Source organism: Bison bison, unplaced genomic scaffold (assembly GCF_000754665.1).
Source record: "Bison bison bison isolate TAMUID 2011002044 unplaced genomic scaffold, Bison_UMD1.0 scf7180017864158, whole genome shotgun sequence".
In the NCBI taxonomy this organism is placed as follows: Eukaryota; Metazoa; Chordata; class Mammalia; order Artiodactyla; family Bovidae; genus Bison; species Bison bison.
This window is the reverse complement of record NW_011494730.1, coordinates 2,866,153-2,883,111: the sequence shown is the minus strand read 5'-3', so window position 1 is coordinate 2,883,111 and position 16,959 is coordinate 2,866,153. Positions and strand designations below refer to the sequence as shown.

Here is a 16,959-nt window from a genome sequence, read left to right as displayed (position 1 = left end):
GATCTGTGTGAAAGCAAAGTTCAGGCCCCTCCCTCTGTCAGGCTGCAAAGATTCACACATCATCTGGGGACACACTTCCAAAGCACCGGTCCTGTTTCCACTCTGCCCCCAGCTCTCCCGGAAAAGCCTGGGATTTATTGAAAAGAGCTTAGTGCAGTTGCTGTGCCGCAGGGACATGGAAACAAAGCAGGGTCTCCTTCTTCCTCTCAAGCTGGGGAAGCATGCAGCAAAGGCACGAAACAATGCGTGGCAGACGGGCTCAGGCAGCAAGCCTGTCCCTGGACCACATCCAATCGCTCTGTGGGAATAATCCCATGCCGTTCAGCTTCCTAACTCTAACTCCAGGCTCTCTGATTCTCCAGGACATGCTGAACACAGAAGCCACCACAGTGGACCAAATATGATTTTCCTTGCCTGGCGATACAAACGTCGCTCGTTTGTCATCATTTTCGGGCAATACCGGCCAGGGGCTGTTTATTATGTTGACAGGGAATCCTGGACCAGCAGACGTACCTCTGCATTGCTGACGCAGAGCCTCTCATTCTCAGGATGTGCTACATCCCTAGATCATCACCAACAGAAAGGACCCGGTGGAGCTGGGGACAGACGCCTATTCTGGGCTAGTACTACTCATTCTGGGTGTTTCAGAGCGAACACAGGGAGCTACCACTCAGTCCTCTCAGCTGAGAACACCCTTGAGCTGTGGCTTTGGATCAATAGACAGTGGCTGAGCACAGGGGCTAACACACAGAAGTTCAGGTCTTAGCAAATTCATTAATTTACTTAGAAAACAGGACTAAGGGGCTTCCCTGGTGGGCCAGTGATTGAGAATCCACCCAATGCAGGGGACACAGGCTCACACCCCTGGTGTGGGAAGATCCCACATACTGCAGAGCAACTAAGCCCGTATGCCACAACTATTAATGCTCTAGACCCCAAGAGACGTAACTACTCAAGTCCGAACACCTACAGCCTGTGCCCCGCAACAAGAAAAGCCACTGCAGTGAAAAGCCTGCGCACTGCAATGAAGAGTAGCCCCTGCTCGCTGCAACTACAGAAAGCTCACAGGCAGCAACAAAGACCCAGTACAGCCAAAAATAAACAAAGAAATTAAAAATAAAGAAAAACCAAAATGAAACAAACAAACAAATGGTATTGAGCACTCACTGTGTCCCAGGCACTATCTTTGCCCTCATGGAGCTTAGTCTAATAAGATCACTAAACATTTTTCCATGCAAAGGGCTGTTTTATGCACTTGACATCTAATAACTCATTCTATCCTTACAACTGTATTAGATAAGTACTATTCAGTTCAGTTCAGTTCAGTCACTCAGTCATGTCCGACTCTTTGCGACCCCATGAATCGCAGCACGCCAGGCCTCCCTGTCCATCCCCAACTCCCGGAGTTCACCCAGACTCACGTCCATCGAGTTGGTGATGCCATCCAGCCATCTCATCCTCTGTTGTCCCCTTCTCCTCCTGCCCCCAATCCCTCCCAGCATCAGAGTCTTTTCCAATGAGTCAGCTCTTCTCATGAGGTGGCCAAAGTACTGGAGTTTCAGCTTTAGCATCATTCCTTCCAAAGAACACCCAGGGCTGATCTCCGTCAGAATAGACTGGTTGGATCTCCTTGCAGTCCAAGGGACTCTCAAGAGTCTTCTCCAACACCACAGTTCAAAAGCATCAATTCTTCGGCACTCAGCTTTCTTCACAGTCCAACTCTCACATCCATACATGACCACTGGAAAAACCATAGCCTTGACTAGATGAACCTTTGTTGGCAAAGTAATGTCTCTGCTTTTCAATATTCTATCTAGGTTGGTATTATAATTCCTTTTTCACAGGCAAGGCAACTGAGGCTCAGGAAGGTTAAGTATTATAACCTGCCCAAGGTCAGACAGCTGATAAATGGTAGAAACAAGATTCAGCTCCAGGCATCTGGTGACAAATCGTGCCTTCTTAACCACTACTCCATGGATGGGTCGATGGATTGGGGGTCAGGGGGTGACCTATTTTGGCCAAGGTAATAAGCCATATCTCTTTCTAGAGCACTCTGATAGACAAAGAACTTTGCCTTGGGATGCTCCTTTCCTAAGTGTCAATCATCTCAGCTCAAACTCCTAGGTTTTCGCCCTGTTGCCTGCCTTTTGGAGGCACCACTATGGTGAGTCTCAGTGTAGCATCAGAACGGAGGTCACATGCCGAATTCTTCATACACTGGGCTTCCCAGTAGGAAAAAAAAATAGCTTGAAAAATGGGAGTGATGCTCAAAACTAAGCTTGTTCTGAGAGACTGTAAAACCAAGGTTACATCTCTGTGTCTCCCACCAGCCTGAGTGCCTCATGATGGCAAGGACCACATCTGATTTACTATTAAATCCCCAGCACAGAATTTGGCATTTCACAGACACTCGGTTGATACTCGTTGAGTAAACAGACTAACATGTCCAGTTGTCATTTGTGCTTCTTTGTTTTGTTTTGCGTTTCATTTGTTCCTTTATCCATCAAAAGCTCATGGCCGCTATTTTTTCTACTACTCATACTCATGGTAGACCTGGCCTCATCTCCAAGGGAGAGGCAACTTCAAATCCTTTGGTCTCAAGTAATACATATTTGAAAATTAATTAAAAGTGGTGGTGGCGGGGGAACCTAACATGGTGCAATGGAAAGAATCTGAAATCCGAGGTTCTCAGTTTTTTCTGTCACTTCATAGCAAAGAATATGGTCAAGCCCCTTAGTCACTAAGGTCCCCCACCCCTCCTTATAAAAGGGGTCTCAAGGTCACCTTCATGTAGATGTCCTGAGTCAGCTGACCCAAATGAATGATTGGTGCTGAGTGGAGCAAAAGAGCCCTATCCATGGTCCTGAACCATTACTGCTCTCAGAAACTGTAAACTGTTTTTTCTCCTGACTCTGGACCACTGAGGTGCCTGTCCAGCCTTTCCCAGGATTTCGGCTCAAGGTGAGAAAGGAAGAAGGGAGTTGGCAAAATGGAGAATCAGAGGGAGAGAGGAAGAGCTGGGGTAAGGGGCCGATAGCACAGAGGTGAGGGCAGAGAGCCCTGGAGCACCACTCAAGTCCTGAGTGCCTGACACAACATCCTCCAGCCTTAAGCCAGAGAGAGCTAGATGCCACACTAGAGATGGTCTGCTACAGGTTGCCTGGGGTGAGGTGGGGTGGTCCCTTAGGAGTATATTCCTGAGATGTTCTTAACACTGAATCCTCAGCAACCAATAAGGAGTAGGACAAGTAGCTCTCTGGAGATGAAGGGCAGGAAGGCTTGAGCTACAGAGCAAGAAAGAAAATCAGACCAGACAAATGCCAGAGTACGGGAAGATGTGCTGTGTGGTCACTGGCAACTGAGTGCAGGCTCTTCTTCCTCCTCTGTAGATGGTCTACCCTCCTCATTCCTCCAGCAGCTTCAGACCAGACATCTATCAGGGATCCAAAAGGCTCCTTCATGGAGATTTTCACAGCAGTGACAGGGTAAGTTCATTCCAGACTTTTCTTTAAATTAGGCACTCACAGGTCATCTGTAATTTCATTCTGTTTTCCCCACTCTTCAGCAGATGTGCTGTTCTTTATACACACTAAGGAAAGGCCATTGTGGTTTGATGCCCCCAACTGCACATTTGAATTTTATATGAGCTCTGTTGGTGATTTGAAAATTATTCCTATCAGGAGTTTATGTCAGCCCTCTTTGTTCAAAAAAAACTAGTGATGGGTTAGTTCTGGCCTGGCCCGGCTCAGACCAGCCTAGATGCCAGTAAAAATCCATTCAACCAATACTCACTGTACCCGTACCACCTGCCAGACACAGGGTAGACAACGTCTCTGTTTTCATAGAGATTCCCTGTCTGGTTCATCCCTCCCCAGCCACGTTTGTCTCCCTCCTGTTCCTCCCACAAAGTTGGCATGCTCTTGTGTCACGACCTTTGCATTTACTTTTCCTTCTTGCAAAGTTCTTTACCCCAGATAAGGCAAACCTCTTCTCTTCCTTTAAGTCTTTGCTCGACATTCCCTTCTCAGTGAGTCTACCCTGACTACTCTTCAGAAGATCACATCCCACTTCCCCACCTCCACCTTGGCACCTCCAAGCTCCCTCATCTGTTCGTACCGCCTTCCTCCCGTAGCATGCATCACTCCACAGCATCCTACGAGTTTACTTATATACTGTGTTTATTGTCCACTTCTTCCTGCTAGAACATTGATCACGTCACAAGAGCAAAATCCCTGTTTTATTCATTGATGGTCCTGAGTACCTGGAACAATGCCTGGCGCAAAGTAGGGCAATAAATGTTCAGTGAATGAATCGATGACCTTCCAGGACACTCACAAATGCACAGCTCATACAAACCCCATTCCCCTAAAGGCTCAGGAAGTCAAACCAGCTGGTGTGGCTCTGTCTTAAAGCAGTTAGGGGTGAAAGAGCCTACAGATCCAGCCCAAGGTGGAATTAGAACTGGGGAGGGAATGCCGTTGCCCCCCCAGGCCCCCCACCAGGGGCCATTGCCCACTGCTTCCATGGCCACCTCCCCACCTGACTGAGCTGCATGAGGGTTGAGAACATAGTCTGCCTTTTTCACCAATACATCCTTGAAGACCCAGCCCAGAGCTGTGAGTAAGTAAATGTTAGTAACCACAAGGTTGAAGGAATTTCAGTCATCATTGATCAAGCACTGACTACATAGCCCACACAATACTGAGCTCCTTACTCACATTACTTCTTACAAACCTCAACGTAGACCAAAGAGGTAGGTATTCTTTTTTTAACCCTGTTTAACAAATGAGGTTTAGACTAAGTAACTCACCCAAGTTCACATATACAGTAATAGATGGCAAAGCAGATTTTCAAACACAGGCTTGTCTGACTCCTGAGGTTAAGATCTGAAAGTATATGTTCTACCACTGTATTGGGATGAAAAAGTGGAAGGGAGGGAAATAGAGAGAAGAGAGAGAATGAGGAAGGGAGAGAGGGACGGAAGGAGGAAGAAGGAACGATGTGGACAGGCCATATGCCAGATGTAGCATGGCAGTCTAAAAGAGCTGACCAGAGCTAAGGAACTTTCCGTCTTGGCTGGACATGACTCCTCTACAGCCCTGTCCCCCATCACCATACCCAGAGAAAACAGAGATGACACATCTGTCCTAGAAGAGACTTCATTTTAATTAATTCTTTTATATCCTCTCTCTCTCTTTTTGTCTCTCTGAACTTAAATAAACTGAAGGGTAAATATATCTTAGTGGGAGACAGATAATCTAAAAATTGTGTTAGGGAGTAACAGAGAAATGTACTTCCTCTTAGAATCTCTATAAAAGGAAGTCACAGCTACATTGTTGCTCCTCACCCATACATATGCAAGCAACGATCAACCGCATGATGAGGCTGGGCTGGTGATCTCAGACTTCTGCTTGGAAGACATCCCTATAGCTGTTCTCCAAGATGCCCAGTGTTGACCTTAGAGGTCTTCACTCACCCTGGGCCTCCTCCGACCTGGTCACCCACAGCCCTGGCCTATACACCTGCCTGCTGTCCCAGGAGCATCCACAAACACTCAGCACCCAAGGTCTCTCAAAGGGCTTCCCAAAGGACTTCTCTGCAGAGTTTTATGGATGAGAATCCTGGAAACACAGTAGGGCCTCCAGAAATGCTGCCAGTGTGGCTCCCTTCTCCTATAGGCACACAAAATAGTGTTAGGAATTCCCAGGGCCATCTACTTAGTGGCCAAAATTCAACTAAGTATATGTTGAATAAATGGAGAGTCTAGTAGGGGTCTTGCAAATCTACTTGGCCCCAGTGCTGGGGATATGTGGGAGGAAACACACTGGCTGGGGCTATGGAAAGAACAGAATTCAAGCCCAATTCAGTGGATATTTACTAGGGCCTTCTACAAAGCAGTCCGATCCTTCCTTGACAACACTCCTTGGTTGAGCAGCAGCTGACAAGCAGATGTTTAACAGGGAAAGATGGAGAATTTGCAGAAAGGAGAAAGAGATGGACGTGGAGGGAGAGGTAGGAGCCAGCTTCACCCTCACTGCTGTGAGCTAAGCTCTGCTCTGGCAGGGCCACCCCTGCGCTCCAGTCTCTTCACATAGGTTGGGAACCTGCTTTGTCCTTGTTTCCTAAGCCCTCTTGGTGACACTTCCCATGCGGATTCTTAGGATCTAGAGGTATCCATCTCCTGTGCCTCCCAAGAGGGAAGTGTGGGTCTGATCATGTGTGACTAGAGAGAATCCAGAAGTGTCACATGTGCCAGGGGAGGCAGAGCTGATGATGCCTAGGACCTCTGACTCCAGACAGATCCCACAAATACAGCATCCTCTCAAAACACATCTGTCCCTGAAATGGCTAAGAGCACATGTTCACCTGCAGCATGAAGACTGTGCAGAGTGCACTTGATCAGACAAAGCAGAAATACACTTGTATTCAACATCGCATGCCTCGTGGTCAGTTGTTGGATGGGAGAATGTTTACTGCGGCTCAGCAAAGACTTTCCCCTTTTACAGGGGAAAGTCTGTGGTGTCCCCACATGCTTTATAGTCCAATAGCCTCTGCTGAGGGACAGTGAGGAAGGTTGCCTGGATGAGGTGCCCTTAAGAAAAGGCTTGAGGAATGACATTAGCCAGATGGCAAAATAAGAAGCTCTGACTTCATCTCCCCACAGAGATGCCAAGTTAACAATATATGGCCCCAAGAGTCTTTATGAGAACTCCAGGAGCCTACTAAGAAGTCACAGTAGCCCAAGCAAGTTCAAACTCAAGAAGAGTCACATTGAAACAGGTGAGGAAAGCCATTTCACGCCAACCACAATAGCTCCAACCCAGCAAACCTCAGCAAGACTAAGACGAATAGCCCAACTAGCAGCTTCTCTCTTGGGAGGAAAGAGAAGAAGGGAGCATAAGTCCAGTGTTCCAGGCTTTCAGAGACCTGCCCAAGGAACTGGTTTCTATCTTGTTGAATCTGAAGTGCAAGCAGGGAATCAGCATACTTTAGATGCCTGAGAGCCACAGAGAGTAAAAGAGAGCTCAGTGCTTGAAGTACCAGGGAACCTGCAGTGACACAGACAGACACCAGAGGGCGCAAGAAACTATACACTCTTGGAAAAGGAAACGCAAACTTCTCTAAGAAAGCATATGCACAAGCCCAGAGGAGACGTATCCTTGGAAAAGGTTTGAGTTGCCTCCAGAGGATATAGCCAGACTAACTGATGGTCTTCCCCTATATGAAACCAATCCATAAAGATGAGAAGGAGTAGCTATTTTTTCAAATGAACAAATCATAGCAAAAAATAAACAGGTACATGGAGAAATAGGGAAATATGGTTCAAAGGGTCAAAATAAATCTCCAAAAACTGGACTTAAAGAAATGGAGATCCATTTTCTACTAATAGGGAATTCAAAATAATCATGTTAAAGAAGTTCAGTGCACTATAAGAGAACATAGACAACTAAATGAACTCAGGAAAACAATGAATGAATCAAATGATAATATTGGCAAAGAGACAGAAAGTATTAAATAAAATTTCTGTTGTAAAGGCTAAAGGATACAATAAATCAATTGAAAAATTCACTAGAGGGGTCCAGCATCAGACTTGATCAAGCAGAAGAAATAATCAGTGAACTTGATAAGTCATTTGAAATTATCAAGTCAGAGGAACAAAAAAGAATAAAATGAAGAAAACCTAGGGGACTTAGGGGATGTTATCAACTGGACCAATATATACATCATAAGAGTCCCAGAAGGAGAAGAGAGAAAGGGGGCATACAGCTTATCTTAAGAAATAATGACCAAAAGTTTCCAAATCTGAGGAAGGAGATGGACATCCAAATTCAAGAAGCTCAAAAGATTCCAGCTAGAATGAACCCAAAAAAGCCCACACAAAGATAATGATCCAGCTGTCAAAAGTCAAAGAAGGAAACAATCTTGAAAGCAACAACACAAAAATCAACTTGTTACATACAATGGAGTTCATTAGATTATCAGTGTTCATAAAATTATCAGCAGATTTCTCAGCAGAAATGTCACAGGCCCAAAAGCAATGAGAAGAAATTAATGTGCTGAAAGAAAAAAAAAAAAAAAACTTGCCAACCAAGACATTTCTGGCAAAACTGTCCTTCAAAAATGAAAGAGAAGTAAGAACCATCCCAGATAAACAAAGGCTGAAAGAGATCATCTTCACAGCTTTATAAGAATTGCTAAAGGGAGCCCTTAAAATTGAATGAAAAGGCACTACACACACACACGCAAAAGGACAGTAGAAAGCAATGCTACACAGAAGTACAAAATTATAAGGCTCCCCAGTAAAGGTAAATATATACAAAATAAAGAATACTGTAATATAAAGAAAATAAAGAATCCTGCATTACCATAATGGCAGTATTAAAAAATAAGTTTTAATTCTGGTATAGAATTTAAAAGATAAACATAAAAATAACTATGACTATAAAAATGAGTTAATGGATACAAAATATAAATAAATATAATTTGAGACATTGATGATGAAGTTGGGAGGAGAGATGTAAAAGAGTAGAGTTTTGTGTGTGATTGAGGTTTATCAATTTAAAATAGCTTGTGTTAACTATAAGATATTTTGTTATCCCTACTGTAACTACAGAAGATTAACAAAATAAAATGAGAAAGGAATGAAAATATGTCACTACAAACAAATCAATGAAAAACAAGACAGTGAGAAAAGAAAAGGACAAAGTAACTGCAGGCACACACAGAAAACAATTTAAAAAATGGCAATAGCAAGCCATTCCCCTATCAGCAATTACTTTAAATGTAAATGGATTAAATTCCCTAGTTGAAAGATAGAAAGTGGCTGAATAGAAAAAACAACAATATCCAACTATATGCTGTCTAGGAGATGCATTTGAGATATAAGGACATATATATGCTAAAAGCATGGGAAAATATATTCTATGCAAATGGTAACCAAGAAGATCAGGGATGACCATACTTATACAGACAGAATAAACCTCAAGTCAAAAACCATCACAAGACACACAAAAAAATGACATTATGTAATGATACAGGGGTCAATTCACCAGGAAGATATATAATAATTAAATATATACATAATATGTACCTACCAGCAGAGCACTCAAATATATGAAGCAAACATTGAAAGAACTGAAGAGAGAAACAGACAATAATACAGTAATAGTAGGAGATTTCAATATTCACTTTCAATAGTGGATAGATCAACCAGAAAGAAGTCCAACCAAGAAAGTATTTAATTACAATGCTATAGATGAATTAAGCCTGGGAAACATATACAGAACACCCTACCCAACAAAAGCAGAATAAATATTCTTCACAAGCACACACAGATCATTTTCCAGGATAGATCACATGTTGGGCACAAAGCAAGTCTTAACAAATTTAAGAAACCTGAAATCATACTGAGTATCTTTTCTGACCACAGTGAAATGAAATTAGAAATCAACAGCAAATGGAAACTGAAAAATTCACAAATGTGTGGAAATTAAATAATATACCACCGAACAACCAACAGGTCAAATAAGAATCACAAGGGAAATTATAAAGCATCCTGAAATAAATGAGAATGAAAACACAACATACCAAAGCTGTGGGATGCAGCAAAAGCAGCACTAAGAGGGAAGTTTTGAGGAGGAAATGCCTACAGTGAAAAAGAAGATTTCAAATCAACAACATAACTTTATACCAGAAGGCAACAGAAAAAGAAGAACATGTTAAACCAAAGGTTAGCAGAAGGAGGAAATAATGAAGATTAAAAGGTAATTAAAGAAAATAGAGAATAGAAAAACAATAGAAGAAATTGACAAAACAGACTAAGAAAATAGGGAGAAGACTCATATAAAAATCCAAAATGAAAGAGGAGCCCTCACAACTGATGACACAGAAATAAAAAAGGATTAAAGAGACTTCTATTAATAATTATATGTCAGCAAACTGGATAGCTTAGAAAAGAGGAATGATTTCTAGAAATATACAGCTACCAAGACTGAATCATAAATTAAAAAACCTAAACAGACCTATAACTAGTAAGGAGGTTGAATCAGTAATCAGCAGATGTTTCATCAAAGAAAAGCCCACAACCCAGCAGCTTCACTGGAGAATTCTATCAAACATTTAAATAAGAAGTAACATTAATCCTACTCAAATTCTAACAAAAAACTGAAGAAGGAACTCTTACAAACTCATTTTATGAGGACCCACTATGATTTTGATTTGATGTCAAAATCAGATAAATATACTACAGGAGGACTATAGACCAATCTTCTTGCCAAGTACTGATGAAAAAATGCTCAAAAAAATACTAGCAAGCTGAGTGAACAACACAGTAAAATGATCATATTCCATGACCAAGTGGAATTTATTCCTAGAGCACAAATATGGCTCATACAAAAAAAATGATCACTGTAAAAACATACAAAAAATGACCACATAATGCACCACATCAACAGAACAAAGGTTTTAAAAAAACTGATAATCTAAGTTACTGCAGAAAAATCATTGACAAAATTCAAAATTTCATAAGAAAAACACACAGATAACTAGGAATATAAGGAAATTACATCAACATAATAAAAAGCATGTGCAAAATTGACAGTAACATTATATTCAATGAAGAAAAATTGAAAGCTTTCCTCCAAGATCAGGAACAAGGCAAGAATGGCCTCTCTCACCGCTTCTGTCCAACATAGTACTGAAAATCCCAGCCAGTGAAATTAGGCAAGGAAGTAAATAAAAGACATCCAAACTGAAAGGGAAGAAATAAAATTATCTCTGTTCACAGATGACATAGCCTTTTATGTACCAAAGCCCAGAGATTACGAACACATACACACACACACAGATACACACACACACAAAGACACACACACACACACACCTGTTACAGCAAATAAACAAACTCAGCAAAGTTGCAGGATCCAGAATCAACACACAAAAGTTGTTTTTATACATTAACAATTACAATCCAAAAAAAGAAATTAAGAAAACAATCTCATTTACAATAGGACCAAAAAGAATAAAATACTTAGGAATACACTTAACCAAAGAGGCAAAAAAATAAACTTACACACTGGAAACTATAAAACATTGCTGAAAGAAATTAAACACAATAAACAGAAAGACATCCTATTTTCATGAATTAGAAGACTCAATATTATTAAAAATGGCCACACTACTCAAAGTGATCCACTGATTCAATTCAATACTTTATTTTTCTTCAGAGAGCTTATCCCTACCCAACATGATGGTATACATTTACTTAACTTATCTGTTTATTGCCTGCAAATAACCAGACATGCAAGGCACCTGTGGGCAGGAATTTTTTCCTTTCTTTCTTGTTTATCACTGGATCTTCAGAGTCTAGAAGAGTGTGTGGTCCACAGGTAAACGAGTACTTGATGGATGAACGAGTGAATGACTGTGGAGATGGGGGCCACCGAGATGGGGCATCTGAAGCCTGGGGCATCTGCCCTGCATCTGTCAGTCTTCTCGGTAACGAGAGAAAAGGAGAAGAAGGAAGACAAGAACAGACTAGGATGACCAGAAGCTTTTTGGTTAGGCTTGTGGGGACAACCAGACCAGCGTCCAGTGTATGAGGGATTGGGAAGACCTATGCACTAGAGGGTCTCTGCCCTGGTCCCTTCTGGTTTATGAAAGAATAGAGACTATGTCCACTAGCTCTTGCCAGTTTGATGTAACTGTTTTTCCTAAAGGGTGCTGAATCAACAGACGCTACCAGCCAGACTGAAAAGTTCTCAGTTCTCCACTTTTCACATCCTCCATCACTGCTTCTCAGACTTTCATGTATATACAAACCACCAGGGCTGTGTGTGGCCTGAGAATCTGCATCTCTAATAAGCTGCCGGGTGATATTGATGCAAAGCCTAGATTACGGTGGCTGGTTCTCAACTTCATGGTACTTGAGGAGCTTTGTGGACTTCCAGTCAATGCCCAGACCCGACCCCGGCAACCCAGACCATGTAAATCAGAACTCCGGAAGTGGGACCCCAGCAGTGGCTCAGCCCAGGCTGAGAATCAGGGCTCCAAGGACTCTTCAAGGGTGCTAACTCACAGAGAAGCAGAGCTGCTGCTCTTACCCAGCCGCGGTGCCCTCCCTTGACTGCCTCTGGGCCACTGAAACTTCACTGCTGCTGCTGAGAGTCTGCTGAGAGCCACGTGTTGACACTGACCCACCCTTCTCTGGGATGTGCGAGAGTGTGAACGCTCCTAGACAGCTGGAAGGAACCTTCCTGTTTTTCCCCACCTCCTAATTTCCCTTCTCACTTTTCTTTGCAACTGGGAGAGAGCTGTCATCCTCTTCAGGTCTAGTAGAACAATGATTCTCAGCTGTGGGAGGTTTTGCCTCCCAGGAGACATTGACAAAGTCTGGATATGTATATGATAGTCCTTGATTCAAAACCCCTGCTTTCTCTTGACTCTCAAGCTATGGAGCCCTGTCTGGCCCCTTACTCATTCAAGGTAAATTTTCTCTCTGGTGCCACTTTATCTCACCCAGCACTTTAATACTCATGAAGGTCCCCCCACCCCCTGGACTGGGGTCTACATATATCTAAACCCCATCTGTGCTCAGGATTCAAGTTCTTCCTCATGAAATTACTAAACCCGTGCAAACCAGGATGTGGCGAGGAACTCCCCAAATTCCATGAGATGTAAGGAGACATCTGAGCAGGGGACAGAATGCCCTATTAGAAAGGGTGTAGCCTGGCTGCTAAATACTTTTGTGTCTGAATCTCAGCTATGATTCAGCCAAGATGCTCTGTCACACATGACCTGGGCACCTGCTATATGCCGGTTCCTGCTTTAGATACGTTGTTTCATATAATCCTCCCAACAGCCCTGAGAAGTAGGCAGCACTGTCACTCCATGTACAGGTTCATAGACTGATATACGGAGACTAAGTAGCCCAAAGTCACACAGCTAGGAAGTAGTCGAGTAAGAATGTGAACCCAGGCACTTTGAGTCCAGAGTCCATGCGTTTAACTACTCCATACTATATGGCCCCTCGTGCATTTCACCTCAACAACAATGCAGGCAGGCTTGGATTCTGTTCTTGATACTATAGATGGAAACTAGTTTCTCAAAAGAACCTTCAAAAATCACTCAGCTAGTCAGTGGGGGACCTCGGATTCAAATCTAAGATAGACTCAACAGTCCATGCTGAGGTCAGGGAAGAAAACAACAGACTACAGAAGACAGAACCATTCATTCATTCACCCATTCATCATGCACTCACTACACACGCACTGATGCTTCTTGAGGTCACAGGTTGCATGTTAAGGATCCAGAGAGAAATCAGTCATGATCCCTCTGTTCGAAAGCTCACATCAAGCTTGGAAGACGTGCTGCAGACTTATGGGTGGACTGGGGAGGATGGAGAGGACACAGAAGGGCAGGGGAGTCCTCTAGAAGACTAGGCAGCTGTGGGGAGGAGGTATGGGGACGTCTAGGTGGGCACTGCTTCTGTCCTCCGATGCCACCTGGTCAGGCGATCCAGGTGACACCCCTCTCCCAGCACAGTCACCCACACACACTCACATGTCTGCATGGCCTCCCCATCCTTCCTCCCTGGGCTTGTTTAGGACTCCAAATTCATAAGCACACCAGAGGGAGAAACCCAAAGGGGCTATATGCTCCCCCCACGGATCAATGCAGGCTTGGCATCCCACTTATCATCTTGAGGTCCCAGAGAGAAACCAGACTGTAACTGTCAGGAACACGACAGAACCGTCAAAAGCAGACAGAATCAGCCCCATAAACTGTGAAACCGAAGTCACGGTTCTATTTGTTCTGCGAGAGTGAACACCTCACATTTTTTTGTCAAGATGGAAAATAAAAACAAAGACTAGGAGCCCAGCAAGTGTTTCATCTTTGTGGGAAAACCTACCACCACCAGCTCTCGGTTCCCAGCCACAGCCCCCTCCTCATAAGCCTAAGTCTACTTCCTTTCAGTAAATACTCAGGGAGCCTTGTTATGGGAATGGACGTGTACATCATCAGAAATGCTTATGACTGCGTCCCTGCCTTTAAATGAATGGGCTTCCTTGGTGGCTCAGTGGTAAAGCATCCACCTGCCAATACAGGAGATGCAGGTTCGATCCCTGGGTCGGGAAGATCCCCTGGGGAAGGAAATGCCAACCTACTCCACTATTCCTGCCTGGGAAATCCCATGAACAGAGAAGCCTGGTGGGTACAGTCCACGGGATCACAAACGAGTCAGACGCGGCTTAGCGACTAAACAACAGCAAGTTGCTCAAAAGACAAGCCCCCCCCCCCAAAAAAAAGACAAGCCCATCTCCAGCTAACAAAATTAGAACAGAGTGCCAAACCAGAACAAAGCAGAACAACTCAGCGGGCGATTAATGGCGCTATGTTGGAATCAGAGATGGCGTCTTGGAAGAGGTAACAGCAACACTGAGCCTTAAGAGATGAACACAGTTCCACCAACTCCACCTGGAGGAAAAGGGAGGGAAGGAGACTCCAGAGGCAGGGGAAGGAAGCTGTGAATGCACAGAGGCTGGAACAAGGTGGAGAAAGGGACAGAGAACCAGGCAGTCCTTTGGAAGCCTCTCCACTCTGTGACGAGGCTAGGAAGAGTCACTCCTGCCAGGGATGCTGGGCCATTGGGCATCCAGGGTGCCCTGCTCTGGCAAGCGGGGGCAGCCCTCCCAGCTGCTCCCAGGCTCATGCATAAAGGCTGTGCACAGGCATGTGTGCACAGGTGCACACATACTTCCCATCAGCCCCCAGCCATGCACGCGTGTGTGTGCGTGTGTGTGTATATGTGATGGTGGCGATCTGGCAGGCCATGCTGCAGAAGCCCTGCAGCACCGAAGCTGCTCACCAAAATAGCATCGAGCAATTTAGGTCAGGAAGTAAGGACTGTGTTATTATTACTAGTTACGGGTGAAGTTATTTAATAAGAATGTCACATCCAATTGAGACCATGGTGGGAACTGTCAGCAGGAAGAATGTAATTACACTAACTGGAGGCACTCCAGTCCCCTGCTGTTTGCACACCTCCACAGAGCCACACGGAGATGGGCTTTCTCCCAGCCCCACTGATGCCTGGAGGGCACTGCCTCCGGCGGGAGCGGAACACACCGTGCCAGGTCCCGGAACAGCCAGACCTACGCTGCTCCCGTCCAGACCCCAGGAGAGGCTCTTGAGGGGGCATCTCGGGACCCACTGGGCCCCTTGGCATCACACCATCTATGGCCAATACCCCAGGGGAAGGTAGAAAGACAGAAAGACAAAGAGAAAAGCAGAGACTCAAAGGGAAAATGGGCAGAAGAGAGACGGGCAGATAGAAACACACACACACACACACACACACACACACAGGCAGTCCCGGTGAGAGAGCTCAAGAGAGGCAGACAGAAAAGAAGGAAAGAGACAAAAAGGGACGGCAGGGACAGAGGCAGACACGCGAACAGAGACCAGCTCAGCGGCAGGAAAGGCACCAATAAAGAGAGGGACGTGGCCTGGGAGCCTAGAGGAGCCACGCATGCCCAGCCTCATGACGAAGGCTGTCGGTGTCACTATCACCCAGGCCCCGTGCAAGTTAACTGGGAAGAACTGGAGACTGAGTGTGGCTATTGGGAGCAGCTCAGACTTAAATGGAAGAAGGAGAGGGCAGGAGCCAGAGGCGTTCAAGAGCCCCTTTTTTATTTGGGACACAGTTTAAAGAGTAAAGTCAGTGGAGAAGAAAAAGAACGTGGGAGCAATGGAGGGGAGAGAAGAACCGACTCTGTGGGTGACAGAGAGAGAGGCGGGGCGGGATCAGAGGCCTGGGAACTGGGGACCCCCGGAGTGACCCCCGTCTGCTCCCCCAGGGAGCAGGGGGAGGGGAGGAGTGGCCGCCAAGGCAGGTGACAGGCAGGAAGGGCGGCAGGACTTGGGAGAGGCCCATTCTTGGCATCTGGATGTTCTCAGTGGGGCTCCGGTCGGGTCATCAACGTGACACACCTGGGAATTTGTGTCTTGGAATGGCCACTCTCAGGATGAAGTCAGGGGCTGACCTGGCAGTCGAAAGGACAGTGAAGCTGGGCAGGGCTCAGGCCACAGTGGCCGCAGGATTTACAGCCCGAGAAAGGAAGTGGGCAGCTCCCCCTGGGCCGACTGTGGGGAGCTGGGGCAGCAGAGGACTAAAGGTAGAGGGTCCCGGGGGACAGTCATTCAAGGGGTGGACCCAGAAGGAAGGGGCTGCTGGAATGGGAAGTCTCCAGTTTCTAAAGAGGACTCACCTGGCTGGGCATTGCTATTGCTCCACCATCAGCCTCCTCCACCTTCTGGTTCCCAGGCTCTCCTCTGCCGGCACTGGCCAGCCATGACCTCAGCTTGCCCTTGGCTGCATTCTTGATTCGTCTCTCTGGAGAAACAGCGTGTCCCACCACCTCCTCAGCTGCTGCCTGGCTCCACGTTTGCTCCACACCAGGGCACGGACAACCTTTCTCCCAAGTTCTCTTTGGACTTGGAGCTCAGTCTAGACTGGCTCAAGGGCTTCTCTGCTCGAGATTCAGCAGTGATAACTCAGAGGCAGAAATAAAGTCCAGGCAGCAGACCCCTGCCAGAAGCTCTGGAAGCTTCTGAGAGTGAAGAATCTGAGGTCTGAAAAGCTTTTGAGGCTCATGAAAACTAGGGCATCATGTCCTCTGAAGCCTGGACCCACAGGCAGGGTTGCTTTGCGGGGGTCTGAGGGTATTCCCTGCCCCCTCCTCCCCCAGAAAGCACCCACAGTGTGGGCTCCAAGCCAGCAGGTTAGGCAGGGGCTCCACCGAAAAGCCAAAGCTCTGGTGTTTCCAGTAGTCATGTATAGATGTGAGAACTGGACCATAAAGAAGGCTGAGTGCCACAGAATTGATGCTTTTAACTGAGGTGTTGGAGAAGACTCTTAAGAGTCCCTTGGAATGCAAGGAGATCAAATCAGTCAGTCCT

General features: G+C 45.4%; 1 protein-coding gene across 1 annotated transcript in view; it reads right to left on the bottom strand.

Annotated features, from left to right (window-relative positions):
* CSMD2 (CUB and Sushi multiple domains 2) overlaps window positions 1–15,199 on the bottom strand; it is a 655,591-nt gene extending 640,392 nt beyond the window's left edge. Inside the window, exon 1 of the mRNA XM_010841252.1 lies at window positions 15,043–15,199. Within this exon, the coding sequence (XP_010839554.1) occupies window positions 15,043–15,199 (157 nt within the window). The remainder of the gene's footprint in view (window positions 1–15,042) is intronic.
* Between the last annotated feature and the right edge of the window lie 1,760 nt (window positions 15,200–16,959).